We start from the raw sequence: 25,819 nt of genomic DNA, 5'->3' as shown, positions 1-25,819 counted from the left end.
CCGGAGCCTCACCGGCTCCGGTATTCAACGAGTCAGGGGCTCGCTGCCCCTGACTGGTGAATATGAGCTCCTGCGGCGAATGCCGCAGGGAGCCTGAGGACGGTGGCAGGCAGAGAGATGGAAGTCTCTCTGCCTGCCCCAGAACGTTTGTGGGGGGGAGGTGGGCTCCCCGGGTGCCAGGCAGCACAGGCTGCCCCCCGGGGGTGCCAGCAGGGGAGCGTATATTCACTATACCCTTACAACCTTCTAGAAGATAATAGATCAAATCCAATCTAATTGGTTGCCCATAGCAACATCACATCTTTAATAGAACCCCCATCTTATTAAATTCACCCCAAAGTTTCTGCAGCTATGAGACATAGAAATAGCTTTTAATGATATACAGCATGTTTATACTATGGTTTTGTATCAGTGCCTGATTTGAGTCAGTTGTGTATTCATACGTTTGCGAATTTGTACACAAGTACAGATGGAGCTGCCGTCAGCCGGCTGGGGACGCGCGAGCAGCTCATTTGCTCGTGCATCCCCATCAGCAAGGCGGCAGGGACAGGGTGCTTCCCCGCCCATCTTCGCTTAAGGGAGACAGACATTGAGTGGGCAGCGTGTGGCGAAAGTGGGCAAGACGGGCAGCAGCGGGGGGACTGTCGCAGGGGCTTCTGACAGAATAGGGTGTGCGAGCGTCTCGCGTGAGCGTGCCCCATTCTGTTGGATTCTGGCGGCTGGTGGGGGATGGCGCATGGAGGATACAAATGCCAGGAGCCGCTCTCATGACAGTTGCTCCATCTGTACATGGCGAGCACGCACAGTAACATACGGATGTGACCATGTACATCTAATTACCTTTCACGGTAAACAGCCCTTCTAGTCACCCCATACCATGGTGCGAGCAACGCAAGCCTTGCGAGGGTACACGCTGAACTAATTGTGGGTCCAAGTCGACATGGATACAAACCTTTTCCATGTTGACCTATTGCTTGTGTCAAACTTTTAACATGTCCTATCAGTTTTACTGTAGCATTAAGTAGGATTGAAAAGCAATATTTTGCATTGCTGTGCAGCCATGGTCATATAGTGTTCTTATAGAAATCTACTTGCGAAACAGAATTATACACAATTCAATGGCATCAAAGGACAACTAGCACTATGTATTAGGGTTTCATATCTCTCATTATGTATCCAATACATGTGAAGGGCCACATGTGATGGATCGCATGCGACCCTTGTGCCCGGGAAGGTCACGGGCAGCTCACGGGGCATCAGCTGGCCATACACTGCTGCGAGATCGCAGTAGTGTATGGCTAGCTTTAGATGCATTCTCTGAGAAAAACAAAATAAAAGCCCAGCGTTAGAGCTGCATGGGACCTGACCGCTCATTCAGGCCAGACATCTCACGCTGCATGGAATATTGGGGCAGATGTATTAAGCCTTAACAAGAGATAAATGCATGGGTGATAAGGAGAGATAAACGTCCAGCCAATCAGCTCCTTACTGACTTTTTTCAAACACAGCCTGTAACATGGCAGTTAGCAGGTGATTGGCTGGACGTTTATCTCTCCTGATCACCCTTGCATTTATCTCTTGTTAAAGCTTAATACATCTGCCCCAGAGACACTAGATGTAAGGGGACATATCTGTAACTGTCAGTTTTCAAACAGCCTCTAACAGGCAGTTAGGAGCTGATTGACTGGTACATTATAACTCTCCAAGACTCATTACTACCCCTTTCACATCGCAATGCCGGGTCAGACCCAGGATTGGTGCTTTCACATTTAACCTGGAGCGCCAATTATACAGAGGGTGACCAGAGGTCAAATTGCCAGGTTGGCACCAACACAGCAATAACCCGGATCCGAGGTGCAGTGTAAAAAGGGGAATATATGTCCCAAAAAGCTCACAAGTGACAAGTACAGTTTGAATCTAGTAGTGGCTCATTTCTTATATAGTTTCAAATAATCCATTGACAAGGAAAAGTCACCAAAGGATGAAATCCCCTTTGAGAAAAAAAATAACGTTAGTGCCCCCATATTTACACTGCGTTAGTAGATCATTTTATAGGTTTTTACAACTATGAGCTGCGAACAGGAACTGCATTCTGCAATGAACATGCTGAAGCTGCCTGGAAAGTTCTTCCACGGCTTCTTCATTTAATCCACCCTCATCACTATTTCTGCAAGATATCGGCCTTATACAACCTTCAATAGTACAGACATAATCTCGACATATACATACATTAGCTACTATAATTACAGTTTCTTTCGCAGTAGGAAAACACTCTCTCACCTCAGCGCCTCCCATCCATTTGGGTTCATCTGGAAATTCTGCGCATAACACATCCTGTGACTGGTCTGTTCCCAGAACATGATAAAATAGCTTCTGGTGTAGATTAGTGGACGTTTCCGTACCTATTAAATAACATTTTTTTTAAAAAATAAAAATAAATGAAAATGCTAAATAAGTGTTGCTAATATTATTGTTTCTGTTAAAATTTTTATATTTGCACAGTATAGTACAGCTGTTATTAGAAACTTGTACGGGCTTAGCGATGTCCTGCTAATATGAGGCTTATTATGTGTTTTATGGTTTTAAAAACCATTACACTGACATCGTAAAACTTACTGTACAACAAATAGACAAATGCTCAACATATAATTAATAGGACAAACATTAGATTCCTCATACAGTTAAGCAGGATTAGGTTCCCTAGGCCAGTGGTTCCCAACCTGGGGTACTAGTACCCCTGGGGGTACTCTGCATACCAGTTGGGGGTACTTGAAAATAATATTGGTAATGGCGGAAGATGAAAAAAAAAGTATTTCGATGGCAGAAGAAGACCCATTGCCATGGAGAAGAACCATGTTTTGTCACTTACGGTTCTGCCTTCAGCATCATCAGTGTCTCCTGGTGCTTTTGCCTGACCAGCAATCCACGGGGATCTTCCCATGCTGCCCTCAGACATCAGCAATCATCGCTGACACAGGTGGAGGAAGCAGCGGCATTAATCTACAGGTGTTAGTGGGAACCCTGGAGACAATACACAAACAGCGGCCAGACACGGAAGGGCACAATTCCTGTCCGTTACTCCTTAATATAAGGATATGCATAAGGATAGGCATACCGCTCACTTTCTCTCCACTCGTAAGTACTGTCTATATTTCAAATTGAGAGGAGGGGGTACTCTTCAATAAAAAGCCTAATCAAGGGGTACTGGAGAGAAAAAAAGGTTGGGAACCACTGCCCTAGGGGATCTGGGGCAATAAGCACTGGAGCATTTAATTAATCGGTACTTGTGTAATAACTGGGCGCCCGATTTTAAGATTGGGTCGGAAAATCGCATCGAATCGTATCGCATGTGATATCGCATGCGATTTTCCATAGGATTCAATGTTAACATGGTCCTGTTCATTTCCCCATTATCCAAGTGGGCATAGAGTTGATTTTATATAGCGTGGCGAGCGCAGTGAGTCACCGAGCCCGAAGCGTGGCGAGCGCAGCGAGCCCCGCGGATTACTTAAAATGTATTCCGCGTCCGCTAGTCACGCTTCGGGCTCAGTGGCTCGCCACACTATATAAAATCAACTCTATGCCCTCTTGGATAGTGGGGAAATGAACAGGACCTTGTTAACATTGAATCCTATGCAAAATCGCATAGAATCGCATGCGATTCGATTTTGCCGAAAATCGCGTTGAATCGCATCCGATTGTATGCCTTAAGGTAAGGCATACAATCACAAAATCGGGCGCCCAGATATTACACAAGTACCAATTAATCTTCACACAATCTCTACACCTGTCATGTTAAATGGCTTCTCCAGTGTTACTCACCATCACTTTTACCCTCTTGCTTGGGATAGCAGTTGTAAAAAATGCCAACACCATCATGGGTCCAAGACATGCAGCTGAATTTCACTCTTTCTAGAACATCTGGGAGTTCTTCCTGGTTGCAGACTTTCATGAACTTGATTGTTACCCAGTCAGAACCACTGCTACTTAAGCCATAGGCAAAATACTCTCCATCTTCAGAGAATGCAGAGCCTGTATAATAGGACCATGTTACATGAATTAATAAAATGGCAACATGCAAATAAAAGGCCAACTATAAATGAAAAATCATCTCTAAAGCTGTGTACACACGGTGTTATTTGGGCGCTGAGCAATTTTGGTGTAAAATCACTCAGCAATATATTGCTCAGTGTACTGGCAATATCGCTCAGCAATATATTGCTCAGTGTACCGTTTTCATCAGCGACCAGCGATTTTGGCTTAAAATTGCAAGCTATTCTGTCTCTACCTCATTTTGACAAGAAATTGCTTGTCGTTGGTGCACAGTGCATTTTGCACCAGCGACCAGCAATTTTTAGCCATAATCGGAGGAGCATGCTCCTATGACCAGCGACCATGAAGGGCTGGCAGCAGGAGCTCGCTCCTGGAGATTTATCTCCCACAGCACATGAAATCACTGGCAATATGGTCGCTCAGCGTCCATATTGCCAGCGATATGTGCTGAAATCGCCCCGTGTGTACAAAATGCAGAGCTAGCATTGCAACTTTGCAAGAAAAACAAAAATATGCATACATTTGCTTCTAACTAGGCATAGGTTTTTTTTTTTTTTAATCAGCTGCATGAGTGAGGAGAGGACTGCTGTGCAAAACAGAGTCCATAAAAAAGGGATTACTGTTGCCCCATTGCCCAACCATTTGAGACCATGGCACATCTTATATATAAAATGTTACAACACTTAGCGCTAAACTAGGTTACATGTAAACTACAAAATTAATTCCCAAAAGTTCACACTAAAGTTCAAAAAGTGGCATCAATAACTTGAATAAATGAAGTATAAACAACTTATAACAAACGTCCTTTGGCTGAAGAACCTTGATATAGATCACCAATTTCAAAAACCTCCAACGTGTTCAGCAGCACGATGATGTCAGCTCATACTTGCCTCCCTTATAATTTTGATGCAGGTGATTGGTAAAGGGGGCGGAGTCAGACTAGTTACATCAAGAGGTCCCACCCCTCATGCCGCAAACCTGGATAGGCCTAATGATGCATGACAAAGCCACATTCCCTCCTTAACCCTTTGAGTGCCAAGTGAATTTATCAAAATTGGTCTAAAAATTGCCAAGCAAACATTTTTATTCATAATGACCTGTAATGTTTAACTTTTATAGGAATAATCTATTTTTACACAAAAACTAATTCTTTGAGTTCATATAACAAATGTAAGTGACTGGCATTTTTAGCCAATATTTGGCATAGCTCTCAGAGCTGTTGGCAGTCATATTTTGCACATCTCATACAGATAGGTTGCCATTTTTTAGCAGATATTTTTGCGCATCTCAGAGATGATGGCACTCAAAGGGTTAAGTACTGTACACCAGGATCATCTCTCTCTCATATCTATCTATCTATCTATCTAGGCAGTAAGGATGGTGTAATGGTTAGCATTACTGCCTCACAGCGCTGAGGTCATGGGTTTGATCACCATGGCTCTAACTGTGCAGAGTTTATATATTCTCCCCATGCTTGCGTGGGTTTACCCCAGTTTCCACTAACTATCCAAAATATACTGGTAGGTTAATAGGCTTCCAACAAAATTAACCCTAGAATGTCTGTGTGTGCGTGTACATGTGGTAGGGAATATAGATTGTAAGCTTCACTGGGGCAGGGACGGATGTGAATGTTCAAAGATTCTCTCTGTTAAGCGCTGCGGAATATGTGTGCGCTATATAAGAGACTGTTAATAAATAAATAATAAATATCTAGTGTCCATGAGTCTCAGATACACTGCCATCTGCTGGCAGAGAGAGAAACTACACTCTCACACATGCACAAACACAGAAGGTAGCCGACTAGCTTTTGAAGCTTTTCTTCAAGCAAGTTACCCATTCTGCCCACTCCACTCTTCCAAAGCTGCTGGTGACTACCCGAAAAATCATGCGTCTCCCTCAGGATCCTGGAGAGTAGGCAAGTATTGGTTATCTTATATGGGGCAAATTAGGCGTAGATTGAATATCTCACTGAATCCTTGATGTAATCACTTCTCTTGGGGTACATGCCTTGGTCCAAAAAGCATTACTATCAAAACTATGTCCATAATGGTCACATTCCACCCACATATGACCCCTGGGAATCTTCACATATTGTTTTATGTAGCCCACAGTTTTTACAATGTCTCACTCGTCAATCACTCATTTAATAATTTACTCTTCTGGGTTCTTTGGTTCAGATACCTTTTCTTAGACAGCTTGCAGCAGCGTGCAGGGTGCGGCTGGCACATTTTTACTTTTTTTTTTCTTAAATTCTCATCTTAACAGAATTCTGCTTGGTTCATTCATTAGCTAATAGACCATAGCTAAAACAATGGGACAACACAGCTTGACCACATATTGATCCCACAGACTTTAGCAGAGATTATGGGGTAAATTAACTAAACGTTCTAAGAATGAAGAGGAGACGTTGCCCATGGCAACCAATCAGATACGGTCTATCATTTCTCTATTGAATCCTAGAAAATAATAGACAAAATCTGATTGGTTGCCATGGGCAATGTCTCATTTTTAGAACCTTTAGTAAATTTCCCCCTAAAAGGCAACAGAGGTTTCATTCATCAGTTTGAGCATAAGATAGCAGAGCTATTGCTTCATGCTTTGTTATATCAAGCACTTATTTTTTAATATATGTACGAACTGACTCAAAGATTAGTGCTGCAATATAATATACATGCAGTAGAAGGGTGCCTGTTCTGCTTATGATGTGGTTTTATAGTGATTATGTATTAACATGGTCATATTCATTAATGTATGTTAAAAAAAACATAGAACATTGTTATACTGACAACAAAGGCAATCCAGAGATCATGATTTAATAGAGAAATAAGGTGCAAACAAACTGAATTTTAGAAAGCCAAATTAAATAAGGTAATGGTCGCTACAGTATGTGATAATAGATGGTACCTGAGGTGACGGATGGTGTGGTTATTTGCCATATGGGTATAGGAAATGCGATGAAGAAGAACCAAGCACCCCCCTGCTCCCAAGTAACCATCTGGATAAATAGTGGCAATAGCAGCACAAATCATATGTAAAGAGCTAAGGGGCATACACAAGGAGCGATTTTGTGCTCTTTCTAAGCAATCTGACTAGACGGCTTAGAAAGTAAGCACAGATCCCCAAGCCATTACGATGCACGGTCCCGCACGGCACTATCGCCTGCTAACTAAGTCAGTGCATGCAGTCAAAATCTGGTCAAATTGCAAAAGGTGACTGCAAATCTCTCTGTGTGTACAGAATGAGAGATAGTGATCAAGAGATCTCATGCTGAACCACTACCCGGCCTTTTTTTTGCTAAAGCAAAATTGCTTAGCACATATCTCTGCATGTGTATGTGCTCCCCATGGGCGATCTGGACACCAGGAAATCGGCCACCCTAAATAGCTTAGCTAGCACGCATCTCTATGTGTGTATGCCCCTTTAATTTCACTTAAACTGATTATACCTAAAGAAAGATCTCTTACCTTGCAAAGCAACTGTACCATCTTCAGAAAATGTATTAGGATCAAGAAAAACTCTCGGTTCCTCATCTAGAGAGTCTTGAACATACATTACTCTCTGATTCTGCAGGCCAGAATTGAAGAAATAAAAATACCTGTTTGGAGGGGGGGAAAAAAAAAAGTGGAAATATGAGCAGTCCACCAGTTAAATAAATCAAAACATGCGTAATACATTCATGGGGAGATGTATCAAAGCTCGGAGAAGTATTAAGTACAGTAGATACTGAAAGCATTAACCAATCAGCTCCTAATTGTCATTCTCAAACACAGCCTGTTACATACCAGTTATAAGCAGATAGGCTGGTACTTTACCTCCAATGTTACCTCCAATGTTTGATATAGGTACTTATGTAGTAGCCGGGCGCCCAATTAACATACGTACGCTTGCGGAAGGAAATCGCATTGCATGTCCCTGTTTAGTGGCATGCGATCCATGCAATGCGATTCCACTAGTTTATATGCATAGAGTACAGAGTTACTGTAGCTTTGCTTTCTGAATTAGCTTAAGCTACGGAAATAGTGTAGTCAGTCAGAACTTGGGTAAGTTCTCCCAGTCACTTACTCTGAGGTGAATAGCTGACAGTGATGGATGCTTCTCAGAGTTCTGCCAGTGTTACAGTGACCGGTGTGCAAGACGCAGGCATGGCAGGTGAGCAAATGTCAATGTTCACCCTGCCTACATCAGAGGAGGATGCTGTGCTGTATTTTCAGCAAAAGGAATTGCTGCCCGTTACGCAGACTTGCGTAAACGGACATCCGATGAGGCTCTCTGTTAAGGAAGGGACGTGGCGCTGCCACATTAAGTGTTGCCGTAAGAAGGTCAGCGTTCCAGCGGACCACTGGTTCCACAGGTGCCGGTTACCGTTCCTGACCCTGGTCCGGTTTGTGTTCTCTTGTGTGCAGTACTGCGAGAGGGAGCTGCACATGTCCATAAAGACGATGGTGCAGTACAACGGCCTCATGAGTGAGGCCTGCACCATGGATCTCTTGTCCCAGCTGCAGACCCAAATTGGAGGCCCTGGCTTGGTGGTAGAGGTAGAAGAGAACCTCTCTGTGAAGAGGAAATATAACGTTGGGAGGATGCTGCCCCAGCAATGGGTATTCGGCGGTATATGCAGGGAAACAGGGGCCTACTTCCTGATCGCCGTTGAAAGGCGAGACGCCACGACCCTCATGGCTGCAATCAACGATAATGTCGCTCCCGGGTCTGTGATTTATTCTGACTGCTGGAGGGCGTATAACACCCAGGAACTGCAGCAGGCAGGGTACGAACATTGCACCGTGAATCACGCTACAATTTTGTCGATCCTGAATCAGAGGTACACACCCAAACCATTAAGCGGTTGTGGGGGGCCGCCAAATGGCGAAATAAAAGGCAGAGAGGCACCGCAAGACACCAGTTACAATCCTATCTACAGGAGTTCATATGGAGGAAAAGTTTGGGAACAGATAATCCTTTTTAACAAATTCTGCACGCGCTGACCCTACTGCCAAAGGCTATTGCAGTTCCCTCTCAGTGACTGTTTTTTAATCATTATTTAATTTTTGATTCTTGTTATTACTATTCCTAAACTTCTTGTTCATATCTCATCATTAATAATACTTATAATCATTATTAAGTAAATTGCCAGTGTCCACATTACTGTGTCGGATGTATTGTATGGCTGCTGTGAATGTGTTCCTAAACCCCCCCACCCCGAAGTGTTGCGAGCGCAGAGAGCCCCGTGAGGGGCAGCGGAACGCGTCATACCGACCTTTTCATAGCCCCACTATCCACGTCGGTGCGGAGTTGATTATATATAGTGAGGCAAACGCAGCGAGCTACCGAGCCCGAAGCGTGGCGAGCCCCGTGAGGGAATGCGGAAAACATGTAAAGTTATCCGCATCCGCTCGCCAGGCTCCGGGGTGACGTGGATAGTGGGATGCCTAAAAATCTCATTGCATGTCATTGCAGCGTAGTTAAGTTAATGGCATCGCACCATATAAAATTGAATGCGATGGCATGCGATGCGATGCGCCCGGGGCAAGAGAGCAGTGAATAAATCGCATCGCAAGCATCTCACGGCAGAAAGGCCCACTAAGCTATTTGCTTAGTGAGCGCCCGGCTACTACATAAGTACCTTGATACATATTACCCACAATATTTTAGCATGCTCTTTAACACAAACCCTTGCAACATGCAAGTGAATGGGTTAAAATACACATGAATAAATTGAGCAGCATGGTCCTCCTTTTGATCAAAGCAGAAAGTTATCAGCATCAAATCTGGATCCAATGCGGCTGTACATAAGATTCAGGGTCACTTCTAGTCCAAATCGAATGGCAGGATCTGATACAGTTGCAAGTAACCTGTTCTAGCCAGCCAAAGATCTCATACAGGTGCCCATCAGAAAAAAAAAAGTTTTTGCTTGCCATCTGTCAATTTATGACTTGTTTGAATTTTTTGGGATTAATTCACTGAAATGGACCAAATTATTCCATTTCAGCCAAGGAGAGTATTCAATTGCAGCTGTTTTTGGCTGCAGGTTCCCTTCTGTAAAATGTCGACACTGCATTAGTAGAAAATTGTTAAACCGGTTGCGGTTTTGACTAAAACGCGTGGATCCGAAAAAAAATCTGCACTTTAATTAAATAGGTTGAAAGTATATTAAACCAAAAACAGTCAGATTTTAGGGCAGATTTTGTTGGAAAAATCGGCACTAATTTAATACCACCCTAATTAGTTTAAAATGAGCCAAACACCTTCATATATGTATGGTCGGTATAGAATTTTTTTTTTTTTTTTAATTACCTTTTTCCTTTCTTAAAATGGCAACTGTATTTTGGATAATCATACAACTCTGTCATGCGTTCTTTAAATAGTCTTCTAACTGGGCATTGCTCAAGGAATGGCATGGTCAGCTTGTTCTGAGCTTCAACAAAGGCCTAAGGAAACAGAAATATGGTGATATAACCACTGGACTGGCATGCATATAGACTACATTAAATATTTATAAAATCACAGACAACAAGCTGGCTGTATAAAGTTAACATAGAGGTATTGTATGAACAAAAATGACCTCACCAGTTTACCTGAAGCAACACATTGCTACTTGCCTACCTGTATAAGATTGGGTAACAAGCTAGCCGTGACATACCCACACATATGGACACACAAGGTTCTAATGCACTTATATGTTCTAATCCCCCTCACCTCCTGCTCACCCAGGAAAAACCCATGTGAAGAATGGAGGGCTACGGTGTAAGAATTTACACAAATTTGCACGATTTGATTTTACTAGATTGGCATCCTGGACTATTGAGGATGGCCATCCTTTTTGTAGAAGGGGTGTATTTCACATTTGTTATGAATAATTTTACATTTTTCATGTATGTCTGCTTCAACAATTGGAATAGTTTTTTTTTGTTATTTTAAAAACCTATACACATACATTTATATACAGCACTGGCCTCAATATCAGTAGCCACACCCTTGCCATGCTGATCACACTCCATGTGGTGGTACATAGTATGCCCTTCTGTGATGCATACAGTGCAGTTTATGTCATGTACATGGTGAAAAAAATATGTACACAAACAGATTTTTTTTTTATATAACCACTTGTCGTATGCTCAGAAATTTTCTGGGCTGAGCTGCGCTTCCAGAGCATGCTCTCCCGGAAAATTTGAGGGCATGCTACTGGAAAATGGGGTACACCACTGGTGCCTCCAGCATTGAACCACTGGTGTACCACCATCTGGCAGCGGCACCATCCACCGCAGATGCGCCACCCCTCACGGCTTACCCCAACCGATCCTCACCATCACCGATCAGGTAAGTTTGGAGCCGCCCGGCCATAAAAGGGCTGGACTTTCTCCCATAGAAACCTTTGGGTCAGAAATGCCATTTCCCTATTCAATGGCAAATTGCTGAAAATCTGTGAAACATATCCATATTAATGCATGCAAACAGTGCAAGCATCCTCCTGGATTAGGCTGACTAAGGCCTGCTGTACTAAGTACATTTACTATATTATAGAGGGGCTATGTCAGCTTAAAAAGTTGCATTTCATCTGAGGTTCCAAGAACATCTGTATACCGTGATATTCCTAAAGAACTGGGAATTCTACTTTTAATGGTATTTTGATGGAGCAAATAAACGTCTACTTGCTTTAATTTACCTAAATACTGTGACCAACATAAGCGTCAACTGCTATACCCTGGAGTGGCTAAGTACCGGTAAGTCTTTGGTTATTTAGATACAGTGACTCCGTCCTGGCAGTTTGCCCATTTTGCACACATTACATTCTATTTTGTTTGTTTCTAATGGTGCCTCACCGGTGCAATTCCCGAATGCGGTTAGAACTTTTTAGTTCAAAATATATTTTGTGTAGTTCACATTGCTCCGTGTTTATTTTGGTGTGCGATGCGATGCACGCTCCCACATAGTTCATATCGCAATAAAAAAAAGTATGTGCAGGCAGTCATTTTTTAACTAGATCGCATTGCATCTTGTTCAAAATGCACGCTGTTGTAGCGTATTGCATGCGATTTGAACTAGATGCAATGTGATCTAATACAAAATACACCTACCACAAATAGCTCTGTGTGCTCACCCTTTACACAATTAGATCGGAAAGTATAAATAGATGGGCACAAATAAACTACATTACCTTTGTTTGCTCACTGTCTGGGTCTTCCAGCCATCTGTATGGATCACATATCTTAACACCATGGTAATCATCGATCTACAAAAAACACAATTAAAAGTAATTTTGTAGATAGATAGAGACTTGTAAGGTATGCACTAGACAACATACACCATGAACGATATCAGCTGACAACTTCCTGGACAAACAATATTGTGCGTACATACTAAAGGCCCCCATACACTATGAGATTTATCTGACCTGTAAAATTGCATCTGATTTCCCTTGAACTGCCCCGGCAGCTTCCCAGGATGCCTACATACAATTTGACACTTGATGTGCCATTTTTTACATCCAATTTGTGTCAGATAAATCATATGTGATTTATCACATGTGATTAATCACGTGATTTATCTGACACAAATTGGATGTGCCATCAGATTTATCTGATGGGATGGCCCTAGGGAGTGGCCTGAGCAGTGCTATACCTTGCAGGTATTATGCTGCCCATACATATGTGAGATATTGCATGAAATCATTCGATTTCGGCCACATCTGGCCGATAAATCGAATGATTGCATTCATTTTGAAGGGGACATTCGACGGGATGCGCAGGCACGCCGTTGAATGTCGCATCGATAAATATTATGTGCAGCACATAATATCTATCGAATTGCATAAGCAATCGCATGTGGTTTGTAACCACATGCGATTGCTCAAATGCAATCAGCGTGGGGACTGGAGCGGGAACCGGCGGACAGGAGCGCTGGTGGGGTCCGGAGCTGGCGGTGGAGGACAGGAGTGCTAGTGGGGAGCTCTTCACACTGTCGTAAGGGGCTTCGCCCACTTAACCTGATACAGCCTTTATTGCTTGAAATATGGTTTGGCCGGGTGGGGAAATGGTGCGCGTGCTGGAGTGGTGGGTGTGATGTTTGAACAGGTGGTTGTGGGGGTGCTGCGTGATAAGGGGTATAGGTGCAGGTGTATGGGTATAAGTGAAGGTATAGCTGATACAATACTACATGGTATATGGGCAGGAATATGGGCATAAGCGGGGTATATATATGGTAGGTATAAGGGGTATATAGGCAGCTATTTTGGATATAAGCGGGTTATATATGTAGCAACACATTAACCCTGACACACTAATGTTGACACATGGACAGATGTGGACACACAGTGATGCCTACACACAGACAGATGCTGAAACATGGACACTAACACAGTAACCCTGAAATGTGGACACACTGATGCCGACATACAGATGCTAACACATGGACACAATTATGCTGACACATGGACAGAAGCCGACACGCTGATGCCAACACACAGGCGCTCACACAGCCACAGGACACTGACACAGTAACCCCAAACATGCTGACACACTGATTCTGACACAGACAGATACTAACAATACTAACATACCGACACACCAATGATGACACAGACAGATGCAGACATACTGATGCCGACACACAGACATATGCATATGACATAAACATGTAGACAATCTATTTCCTACCACACACTATAATCTTTTATTAAACCATGATAGCAGCAGGGATCTGCATGTGAGAGATTTAATGTAAACTTTGTCACCTCACTCCTGGGTTTCCATACCTGGTTTCAGCAGCTGGGGAGAAGGTGGGGTGGGGGGTCCGGGCTCTGTAGCCATGCGGACATTCATTAGCTGGGGAGGGGGCTCTACAGCCCGTGCACTGCTGTCATTCAGCAGCTGGGGAGAGTGGGGGTCCGGGCTCTGCACAGCCGTGCAGACATTCATTAGCTGGGGAGGGGGCTCTACAGCCCGTGCCCGTGTACTGTTGTCATTCAGCAGCTGGGGAGGAGGGGGGTCCGGGCTCTAAAGCCCGTGCAGACATTCTGCAGCAGGGGAGAGGGAGGGTTGCTGTACCGTGCTGTCAGATCAGATTGAAGCAGGGAGGGAAGGGAAGAGTCTTGTCACTGCCGCCCTCTGCCCTCCCATCGCGTCTGCCCCTTCCTGTGACGCCGGCTGCTGTTACAACACTGGGGGTTGGACTGGAGGAGGTCCACAGCGCCGGAGAGGAGGTACCCGCCGGAGTTCTATAGATATATCGGATCTGAAACATCGTGGGTGCTAAAAAGCGCCCACGATGGCTCAGATTCCGATATATCTTATGTTCAGCAGGTCCGACCACCTGATCCAATCTGATGAGCACGGGAACGCGCATCAGATTGGATCAGATGTCACAAACATGCGATTTTGGGCCGATTTCACCCGATTTATCGGCCCAAAGTGCCGAAATCGGATGAAATCGGCCCAAAATCGCATAGTGTATGGGGGCCTTAAGAGATTTCACAAATGACCAACGCTATACAGGAACGTTCTATTATTACCAACATGTTGGGTTACTACCCGGTATAGTGACATGTGTACACTGAACGAAATGCAACTACTTGTCAAGGACATTGACAAGAATGAGTTGCATGTTCAGGCCACAGGGGACCCCGCAGCGACTCACGCAAGCGTGCATCATTAATGATATAGTGCTACCTGTGACACCTGTCAGGGAGAGGAAGGGGGAGAACATAAAGCCTCCGTGTATTGTCCTGGCATGTAGCAAAAACCGGAACGGTCTTGACCACACGGGGAGCTGTAATCTCCACTGGTCCCTGGTGAAAGCCATCACAGGCATCCCCCCGAACCAGACACTACAAGCTCCGGAATGCAGAGTTTTTACTTAGTCCCTCTAATATGTACCCACCTTAATGCAGATTTCTTCCAAACCTAATAGTTCATCTTACATAAAAATTAAAAATGCCATAGGATCCCACTTATACAGTACTGCTACTTTGGGTACATTCATTATTTATTCATTGGAACATGATAAACATTGTAATGTAAAAGCAATGATTTTTTAAGGAAAGTCGGGACTGTCACGGGGACATGGCTCAGGTGAGAGGGGAGGGGACATGACGAAGCGGTTTCTAGTCTAGTGTGTGACAGACAGGGGGAACCGGCTGCCTTCACTCACCGCGCTCTCATCCCTGGCGAACGCCGGATAGCGGAATGTCTGCGGCGGCTGCATGGGTGGTGGTGGCGGCGGCGGCGGCAGGAAGCAGACAGCAGACAAAGAGGGATGTGTCACACGAAGGGATTGGGAGCAGGTTATGTGCAGCACCCGGCGCCTCCTATCACTCTGCCTTCTCTGAGACAGCAGCTGCCGGCGCAGCACAGTGACGAGACGCAGCATAGCAGGCGCAGCTCACACTCGTTACTCATCACCGCCACCACTGACTGCGCCATCGTCATCACATGGAGACGGGGCCGGTGATATTATTTCTCCTCTCGCTCTTCCTGCTTCTGTGGCAGCAGATGCGACAATGCCGGCCTGTCGCTCACTTTCCCATAGAGACAGGGTAGGACTGACCCATAGGAAAATCCCAGGTGGGCCTCACTGCCCTCTAGCATCTGGTTCCAGAGTGTGCACCTGAATTATACACAGGTTACCTTATGCTGCACAGGTTTATGGTGTATTATTCTCTGCAGTGCGTTACTGTTATTAATTTGTGACATTATCATGCTGCATGCACTAGTAGTATTTACAAGGACAATGTAAAAAACGGACCCGGACAAGACCCTGGACTGCCGAATAGGGTTGCCACCAGTGTTGCCAACTCTGAAACGTAAAAGAAGCACCGATGACCAAAAAACAAGCCCAACCTAATCCTAAAAAAAAAACAAAAACAAGCCCAACTTACATTTGATTATAGATAGATATTGTACGTATTATTTATACAATCTTCATGTAATGTCTTTACAATGTTATTTTATCAGCATAAAACTGGCTTTTAAAGAATACTATAACACTTACTGCTTCGCCTTATTAATAGCAACAGGGGGTGGAACAGTCAGCGCTGTGGACCTTTCATACATTTACCTTGCATATCGGCCTGTGCACACTGGCTCCTTATATGGGGGAGAAGCCGTGTCAGTGCACATAACATGGGCCCTTATTCTGATCTGGGCGGTACGGCCCGCGTGCGGCCGTACCGCCGATGTTTTCGCTCTGCACATGCGCAGAGGTCACTCTGCGCATGTGCAGGGGAATTCGCCGCACAAAAATTTTATACGCCGCTAAGGGGGCGTATAGGGGCGTGAGGGGCTTAATAGCCTCATTTACCTATGAATACGCCCAGCGTTTCATGGGCGTTCCCATGCAAACGCGGGGCGTATGCATGGTAATGAGGCTATGACGCCAGTGATGGGGGCGGAAAGCTGACATCGCCGGATGTCAGCTCTCCGCCCCCATACAAGCTTTCACACGGACGATTGTCCGTGTGGTCTAAGCTTGCGGGAGCTGCTGGAGCGTGCGGCCCTGCCTTCGATGGTCGCCGACCATCGAATGCAGGGGGCAGCTCCCACCATGGTGGAGGCGTACGCCCCACCATTTTCATGCGGATCGCCAGCCGTCCGCGTACGGACGGCCGTGGCGATCCGTATTGTAGGCGGGGATTGGTTTGTGCGGCCGGAGCAACGTATGCGGCTCCGGCCGCACAGACCAGAATAAGGGCCATGGACTGATTCCCCCTTCTTCCCCATAGCGCGCCTTCATACAACTGCCCCAATATGAGATATTTTACATTCATTTTTTTATCTAAAGAAAAATCATTGTCCTTTGTATGCACGACAGGCACTGTACATTTTGTACTAGATCGCATGCGTGTTGAATGCAATGCAATGAGATGCAATCTAGTGAGCACATACTTTTTGTGCTGTGCAATGTGCGCGGGAGCGCACATCGCACCCGACGGTTAAGATGTCCACACATGGTACAATTTAAGAAAAGATAGAACAATCTTACAAGCATCATTGTTAAAATCAGATTAGCCCTACTGAATACACACAAGCAGCAACTTAGATAATGGGAGTCATTACCATTTCTATAAACCTAGTTCTCACCTGTGTTTGTCACTTATCTATGTGCTGAATAACTGAATTACAGAGAAAAACAACACCAAGCCCAAAACAAGCTACTAAAAAAAATTATAAGCCCCCCAAAAAACAAGCAACCATCAAAAAAAACCTGCCCCTTGACCCGCCTACAGCCCCGCCCCTTAACCTGCCTAATGTTTTGTTTTTCAACCCTTACATGTTCCTATTACATGTTTTCTATTTGCCCCTTACATGTTCCGTCACACACCATAATGCCCCTTACATGTTAGATCACACCGTAATGCCCCTTACACGTTACATCACACACCGTAATTCCCCTTACACTTTACATCACACAACGTGATGCCCCTTACACTTTACATCACACACCATGATTCCCCCAATGTATTTCTTTTTCCTTCCCCTCACATTTTTTCCCCATATATTGGATTATTGCCAGATATTATTTTACTATCCAGGGACATATGTTCTGCGGAGTAAGGAGGTTGCAGAGCAGCGAAAGGTTTTGTCAAAGTCTGTGGATGTAGAGGCTTAAGGGAAATTGTAGCAAACATTCTAAAGCAATTAAAGGCAACTTTATACACATTGGGGGCCACAAACAAGTCATTTCATACCTCTTTGAAGCAAGTTCAGAGACTTGGAAACGTGCAGTCACACTCACAGTGCACTAGGGCAGCGGGGGGAGGAGCTGATGACTTGAGCCTATCCAATCCGCGTGACGTGCGTCCACAAAGACGGGGACTACACTCGATGAATTGATGCAGAAAACAAAGACTCGTGAGAGAGCTTGTCGGCAGCTCCGCATCCAGTGCAACTGAAAGAATGTAAAGGAGAGTATGTACTGTGCTCACCTGGGATGATGTGCTTGGGCGTTGCTTGGGGGTGTCCCAACCCCCTGTGTGGTCAAAACTGTAACGAAACAATGGGTGGGCTATAGCGCTGCCCCTATGTATGTGACCGCCTAGTGTTAAATGATAACGGTAGTGCAATGTATTAGTACAATGATGTTTATTGCAACATAATTGCCAACATAAAAGGTAAAAAGTAAAGGTAAGTTGCTGTGCTGTGACAGTGTTGATGGTGACACACTCAGGTCACTGGGGGCCCCTTGGGGAATTAGAGGATCAACAGACCCCTTTCTCCCATAAACCTGTTAGGCTTATGTCCCCTAGCAGCTGTGTGTGTTAATTTGTCCAGTGAGAGTACACCTACACTGTGTGGGAATACAGGTGGTGCAGTTGTTACAAGTCTCCTTCTATGTCAGATAAATGTGAAAGTCAGGTGGAGGTTTTAAGCAGTGAGCGGCGTCCCGCTGAACTGCTTCTTACCCTTTTGGATGCTTGAGTCTGCTGTACATGGGTCCGGCTCCCCTCCGCATTTAGTCAGTCCTGACCAATGCGGGTGCTCATCCCGCTTGTCTGGGAGGCTGTCCTTGTGTGCGCCGTCCCCGCCGCTCTGGTTGGTGTCTCTGTGTGGGTGGCTGCAGCCGCAGCGTCCTCTCCACACTCCTTCTTGCGGCTCCACTGACACTGAATGTACCGCGACTTCCGGGTGTCAGGTCAGCTGCCCGGGGTCACGGACTTCAGTGTCTGTGCGCTCTACTCCTCACGGAGATGCTGTTCGCCAACTGATGGTACTCTTATGTTTCATGTGTCCAGTGTGTGTTTCGTCATGTACTGCCTTTTTCAAGGTTGTCCGGGAGAGGTGGCAACCCTACCACCGAAGCTTGTAGTGTCCGGTCTGGGGGGGGGGGGGGGGGGGAGAGAGATTACGGGACATCATCAGGGACATGGGGAAGGGGAGATTACAGCTTCCCTGTGTGGTCTGGACCATTCCGGTTTTTGCTACATGCCCGGACCATACAGGGAGGCTTTATTCTCCTCCTCTCCCTGATGACAGGTGTCACAGGTAGCCTCCCGGACAGGAGGGCACCTTTTTTGACTATCGAAATACCCAGTTGTCGTATCACTGTCTCCAATTGTAAAGTACAATTGAAAGTGCTGCGCTATATAGTAAACTGTTAATAAAGAAATCTCTTGAGTGCAGGGAGGGAGCCGGGGACTGCCCAGTAACTAGGGGAGCGCAGGGCATGGCCCAGGGGTTGTGGTGCATGTCAATGCCCATCTAATGATGCAACGCCCACTTAGCATGTAGCTCGTTCTCAGGTTAGCCACGCCTTAGGTTTGGCAGGTTCCTATTTTAAATACACAGACATTGGAATGTATATATTTAATATATCAAGGGGCCCAAAAACATGAATCACAAATGGGTAGTCCTGTAGCAGCTGGTTACACCCCTAAACATTAGCCTATACCACTGCATCCCCCTTTATGCCCCAGTCTGTCACTGTCTATACATTACTATTCTGCAGCTTTGACACTGGCTCCTGCTTTTCCCTGCCCCTGTAGTACTGGCTAATTGCTAACTCTCCCATGGTGACCCATTAATCAAGAATTGCATATGCAGTGCGATCGTGCGGCAGTATCACCCTGCATTCGGAGCCAGTTCCTGTGATGCATCGAGTTCGGTGCAGAGGCGGCTTCTCATGCACAGCAGCTATTTCTGGGAAACCTTGTCTGAACAACATCCCACTAATTGTAGCCCATAGGCTACAAAAGACTACCACTATAAAAAGATTGCTGCAATCCCTTCTTACATTGCAGGAATCAGGACAATTTGTTTCTCCTTTAATGTGCTTAATATTATGCTTAAATGTATCAGATTGGTATCTCTTCAGACAGAATGTAGCAGGATAATTGTATCTTTGTATGCTCACTGCTATTGTCTCAGAGAGCAACAGGTTTCACTTTTATTGAGTATTCTTATAGCACAATTGGACATATATAATTTAAATACATGCATTAAACATTATGGAGAACCAGCGCTAGAGTTGAACAGGGATTATTCGCCCTTAGACTGTTCTTTATGATAATTATTATTCAGACCCTATATGCGCTATATCCCTTCTAATGGATAGCTTTAATTATAAGTATTTAACTGTGAACTGTGTTCCTTGTCAGGATATATATATACAGAATGGTGTATTAACTCCTATTCAGTGGTCTATAACACAGTTAGCCATTCCATGTCAGTTTCCTGCATGTGTATGGAGAACCAGCGCTAGATTAACCACACTTACAACGGGCAGTGTTACTGCCTACTGTAATTTCCCATATTGTTTTTAATATTTCACATTTTAATTGGAAATAAAAGTTATATCTTACTTTTCATTATATGACTCCCTAGTGCACTCACACAATTGCTTACTTTTTTCTCTAGTGTGTGTTTCACATGTATACTCAAGTAGTGGGTAGCACCTCCAAATATTATTAGAAAGGAATAATTTCCCTTAATAATTGTTACTAATTGGAGGAAAGAGGGTCGAGATTAAAATAATTTGGACTGGTGCGGGAATCATAATTGTGTGTGTGTAAAATATTAATGTTACGCCAAAACTTTTTTTTTACATGTTTTTGTTATTACTAATGATGATTCTGTATTCTATCAGCAACTTTCCTTTAAGACAGTATTTATTGATCTCAATGTAGTATTGTCTCAACTCTTGAGGACATCTTGTGGTTATTTTAGGTATTACTAAAGTTAGCTCTTTAACTGAAGATGGCTTAAGGCAGAGGCAGATATTTCAGTTATTACAATGATCAACACTCACTTTATTGGTAATCATATTACAGTGATTTTGGGGTAACTTTCCAATAAGACATTGGTTTTGCGAAACTGGCTATAATTTGTGAGATACACAGCCAAAAACACAATAGAAAACGCAAACCACTGAACTGTCAACTGACAGTAGCCAATCGCTTATATATGGAGGAAAAATATTCTAAAACAGTGATCCTCAAACTTGGTCCTCAGGGCCCCCACATAGTTTATGTTGTCCAGGTCACTGGCAGGTGCACTGTCTGTGCATACCTCCTAACTTTAACCTTATGTTAATCGGGACCTGGCACACCCCAACAGGGCGTAGTCCTGGGTGAAGGAGTGTGGTCTAGCACCACAAAATTTCCATCATTTAGGGGGGTGCCAAGTGCTCCCCAAACAGCTGGGAAGCCCCCAAATTCCCCTCCCCACAATGTTAGATGCTGTGCTCATGCATCCCCCCAGCTGCTTCCTCACTTGGTGGGACAGTGTGCAATTAGCTTGACTTACCCTCTGTAATCGGGAGTATCACCAACTGTCACATTTAAAAATTCATAGATGACCTGAGGGTCAGACTGAGGGGTCTGACTGAGGGGTAGACTTATTATGCCCTGTGAAGTTATAAAGTGGCCAGAGATAATGCACCAGTCAATCAGCTTCTAATTGTCATTCTTCAAAACCAGCCTTTAACTTGACAGTTTGGAGCAGATTGGCTGGTGCATTATTATCTGCCACTTTATTACTTCACCAGGCTTAATAAATCTGCCCCTGACTTTGAAATCCTGTGTTCGAGGAAGATTGGAGAGTGAATACCTACAGTATTAATGTGTCTACCCTTCTACAATGTTCCAGTAGATTTCCATACATTATGTACACATTATGGTTGAGTTCCCTATTAGATGAGATTGTCCATTATGTCCGACTAGAACTAAATCACAAACCTACTATCATCTTTGAACAGTGGCGTAACTATAAATTTGGTCCCACCTGTCAAAATAGTCTCTGCCCCCCCTTAAACATTACGCCAGACACCCTAATGCCACTTATACATTATGCCACACACCGCAATGCCCCTTACACATTATGCCACACACCATAAAGCCCCTTACACTATACGCCACTCACTGTAATGCCACTTACACATTATGCCACACACTGTAATGGCAGTTACACATTACGCCACACAACGTAATGCCAGTTACACATTAAACCACAGCCTGCACGCCCAGCCTGTTATGGTTTGGGTGTGAATCCACAGCCATGACTGCTGTTAAGAATGGCCATGGCGAACCCTACTCTACCTCAGCTGGCCTTTCCAGAGAGATGGCTGACACCAGAAAAACTAGGACTTAACCTATAATAGCCACGTTTGAAGGGGCAAATTAGGTCCGCCCCCAACTCCGGTGCCGGAGGAAAAGGTAAGTGGGTCTGAATCAGGCCCTGTGTCTATCTAATGGGGCATACACCCTGGCCAATTTAGTGGCTATTTCTAAGTGATCTGACTCTGTCTGGCTGCTTGGTTTGTCTCTCCCTTTTATTATAACTAGGGGCCCATGTATTGTCCTCCCCTCCCTTGACCTCATGTCCCTCCTTTCCCCTCCTCTGTGAGTCATACCTCTATTCCCTGTGTAAGTGAAATACCCTCTGCCACCTGTGTGAACCGTGTCCCCCCTGTGTAAACAATGCCCCTTACTTCCCCCAGTGTGAGCTGTGCCCCTTACTTCCCCCAGTGTGAGCCGTGCCCCTTATATTCCCCAGTGTGAGTTATGTCCCCCTCCTTCCCCCCTGTGTAAGTGATATCCCCTCCCCTTGGGTCACATACCATTCATTTTGGATTGGCCCACTGCTACTCCGAGTCCTACTGCTCTCCCATGTCTTTTATCTACATGCAGTGACAGCGCGGCACCCTCCTCCCAACTTTGTATCTCCTAGCCAGCGGCTCTTCAGTCAGGCACAGTGCAGCCTGCTGAGCAGAGCGCAGAGTCTAGGACACAGAGCATCGAGCTGCTGGTAATCGGCACTTTCCCTCTACTTGGGGATTTTTCTATCAAAGCAGTTGGATTACCAGCATCGAGCTGCTGGTAATCGGCACTTTCCCTCTACTTGGGGATTTTTCTATCAAAGCAGTTGGGGAGTACAGATGGCAGCAGCCAGGAACCGGGAGCGCAGCACCGCACTACATGTCCCTGCAGCAGTGCAAAGCCTCTTAAATTCTTTGTGCTCCCTGCAGACCCTGCCAGTGCTGGCTTCCCCAAGCCACCAAGGGGTCTGCCTCACCATTGTCACGCCACCATTGTCACGTCTTTGAATCTGCAACAGGAAAATACCCTGCACAATAAGTTGACATTGTATAAAGAAAAGAAAAACAGCCTTTGTTTGTTTTCCAAGGATATACTGTATATCAGGGGTCTTCAACCCATGGCCCGCGGGCCACAAGTGGCCCGCTGAGTTGTTTTGACTGGCCCGCCTGTAAATGCCGTTTAAAAAAAACAACAGCCCTGTAAGTGCCGTTTAAAAAAGCCAAAACCTTCCACGCTCATCCCTTTACATGGGGGACGCGGCGGAGGAGGACGTGCAGTGGCTGGGGTGGACGGGACATGCACATTGTGGATTTCCTGAAGCTGCGCACACGTCCCGCCCGCGCCCTTTCAGAGAAGACAGCCGCCGCCGCGTGACAACCGGCTCCAGACCTCTGATGCTGCGCACCTGTCCCTGCCTGCCTCCTTCTCATTGAAGACAGCCTCCGCCGCCAGCAGGAGCAGCCCTCTGAAAGGGAAATACGGAGATTAAGTCAGGTTTCTTAAGGGGAGGGGGGAGGTGAGCTGCCTGCCTGCAATGCGGTACTGACTGGGGGAGTGAGATGGCTGCAATGCGGTGCTGACTGGGGGGGGGGGGGGTGAGCTGGCTGCAATGCTGTGCTGACTTTCGGGGGGGGTAAGCTGGCTGCAATTTTGTGCTGAATATTGGGGGAGGGGAGCATCTGGCTGTGCAGTGCGGACTATGGGGGAGGGGGCTGGTAGTGCTGTGCTGATTATCAATGGGGGGGGGGCTGTGTGGAGATGCCTATGTTTGGGAGGGAGGGAGCTGTGCTGTCTATCTATGAAGTGCTGTGCTTTATGGGGGCTGTGCTGGCTATCTAGAATTACCCCTTTCTGACCAGTGACACTACTGGTGGCATTTTATGAGGGACACTACTGGTGGCATTTTATGAGGGACACTACTGGTGGCATTTTATAAGGGACACTACTGGTGGCATTTTATGAGAGGCACTGCTGCGGGCATCATATGTATAATCAGGAGTATTGGGGGCATTATAGTGCAATGGGCATCATGGTGTGTGGCATAATGTGTAATGGGCATTACGGTGTGTGGCACAATGCGTAATGGGCATTACAGATAAACAGTGTATATTGATTTATGTAGCCTGTCATTGCTTGGGCTTGATTTTTGAGGAGTTCCAGGTCACTGTGCGGCCTTTAGCCAGCCAACTTAAGCGTGGAAGGACAACAACCATTCCTGCGGTAACCAATATCTGGTCATGCAGGTTGCAAAAGTGAAATGTAAGGTAATTTCCTGCTAGTTCACACGTTTATAATTAGACCACGCCCCTTAGAATTAGGCCACACCCCTTTTGGGGAGTGCGCGCCTACGGCGCGCACAATTTCTTCAGTATAATATTATGTATGGGGGAGCTGCATTTTTTTATTTTTGCACTGGGACCCTAATTGTCTAGAAATAGCCCTGCTGTTGATTATATATTGGGGGCAGGGTTTATGTGTATGGGCAGCTGTGCCAACTATGTATGCCGGGGCTGTGATGTCTATCTATGAAAGGCTGTGCTAAATACCACAGTAGAGATTAGTGGCCCTCGGGCTTCGTTGAATTTTTTAATATGGCCCACACTGTCGGAAAGGTTGAAGACCCCTGCTGTATATCAGCTGTATATCATATATCAGTGATGGCTAACCTTGACACTTCAGCTGTTGTTGAACTACACATCCCAGCATACTCTGCTACAGTTGTGCTATTTGGCCATGCTAAAAATGATGTAGGGCATGCTGGGATGTGTAGTTCAACAACAGCTGGAGTGTCAAGGTTAGCCATCACTGTCATATATCTTTGGCAAACAAACAAGGGCTGTTTTTCCTTTCTTTATACAATGCCAGCATATTATGCAACAAAAAGAGCTACATTTAAACAGGTCACCTAATCGGCCAGTATGTTTTTGGACTATGGAAATAAATGCTGCAACTTGATGCAAACCATGTGAACATGGGGAGAATATACAAACTGCACACAGAGAGAGCCCTTGTCAAAAATGAATGCATAGTCTGAGCCTTTTGAGGCAGCAATATTGCACTTTATATGTACCTCTACACCTGCTTTGCACACTACTTATCCTAACTCTATTTTTTTTCTTCTCTCCATTTGTACACTATTTTTCTGAATTACACTATTGTAAAGGAGCCATGGTTCCTCGATCGAACACCTATTTACTCTGCATGCTCTCTGCCTAGCAGGATTTGTTGCGGCATGGGTCGCAGTACAGGGTTGTTAATTCTCAAGGTGGCAGGTGGAGTAGATATGTCCTGACCATTCCTGCCATGTACACTCCTCTCCCTCTAGACCAGTTATTTTCAACCTTTTTCAGGTCACGGCACACCGGACAAGACTTTAAAATTGCCAAGGCACACCAACAGTTTTTAATCAAATATAAGACAAGTAATGTAATTACGCACACCTGCCCCCACAGCATAAGTTTTTCTAAACACCTGCCTCCCCCTTAGTTATTCCACACACCTGCCCCCCCCTCCCCTTAGTTATTCCACACACCTGCCCCCCTTAGTTATTCCACATACCTGCCCCTCCAGGCCAGGTATTCAAAAAACAGGTACTCTTTACCTAGAAGGGCGCCCATCGCGGGCATTGAATGCACTAAAAAATCGGGTGCGATGCGACCGACGCGATGCCCGCGATTTCCCATAGGGAACAATGTTAAATGTCTCAATTGACCCGATTTTCCTGTTCAATGCATCAATTGACCC

At 45.3% G+C, this 25,819-nt stretch overlaps 1 protein-coding gene and 1 long non-coding RNA gene across 4 annotated transcripts in view; one reads left to right on the top strand and one right to left on the bottom strand.

The window, feature by feature from the left end:
* PREP (prolyl endopeptidase) overlaps positions 1 to 18,591 on the bottom strand; it is a 141,948-nt gene extending 123,357 nt beyond the window's left edge. Inside the window, exons 1-7 of one of the 2 annotated variants that reach the window (XM_083176964.1) lie at positions 18,446 to 18,591; positions 17,732 to 17,931; positions 12,206 to 12,280; positions 10,345 to 10,478; positions 7,518 to 7,648; positions 3,823 to 4,032; positions 2,281 to 2,402 (exon numbers count right to left, since the gene is read on the bottom strand). In XM_083176964.1, the coding sequence (XP_083033090.1) occupies positions 2,281 to 2,402; positions 3,823 to 4,032; positions 7,518 to 7,648; positions 10,345 to 10,448 (567 nt within the window). In that variant the 5' untranslated portion in view covers positions 10,449 to 10,478; positions 12,206 to 12,280; positions 17,732 to 17,931; positions 18,446 to 18,591. Of the gene's footprint in view, positions 1 to 2,280; positions 2,403 to 3,822; positions 4,033 to 7,517; positions 7,649 to 10,344; positions 10,479 to 12,205; positions 12,281 to 15,195; positions 15,544 to 17,731; positions 17,932 to 18,445 lie in introns of those variants that run through there. The other variant, XM_083176963.1, reaches the window with a different exon arrangement.
* Positions 18,592 to 18,672: 81 nt separating this feature from the next.
* LOC146063986 (uncharacterized) overlaps positions 18,673 to 25,819 on the top strand; it is a 91,952-nt gene continuing 84,805 nt past the window's right edge. Inside the window, exon 1 of one of the 2 annotated variants that reach the window (XR_014471729.1) lies at positions 18,673 to 18,750. This is a non-coding gene — a long non-coding RNA (uncharacterized LOC146063986). The remainder of the gene's footprint in view (positions 18,751 to 25,819) is intronic. The other variant, XR_014471730.1, reaches the window with a different exon arrangement.

This window comes from Crinia signifera, chromosome 3 (assembly GCF_055691185.1).
Source record: "Crinia signifera chromosome 3, ASM5569118v1, whole genome shotgun sequence".
NCBI classification, from domain to species: Eukaryota; Metazoa; Chordata; class Amphibia; order Anura; family Myobatrachidae; genus Crinia; species Crinia signifera.
This window is presented reverse-complemented; position numbering and strand designations above follow the sequence as displayed.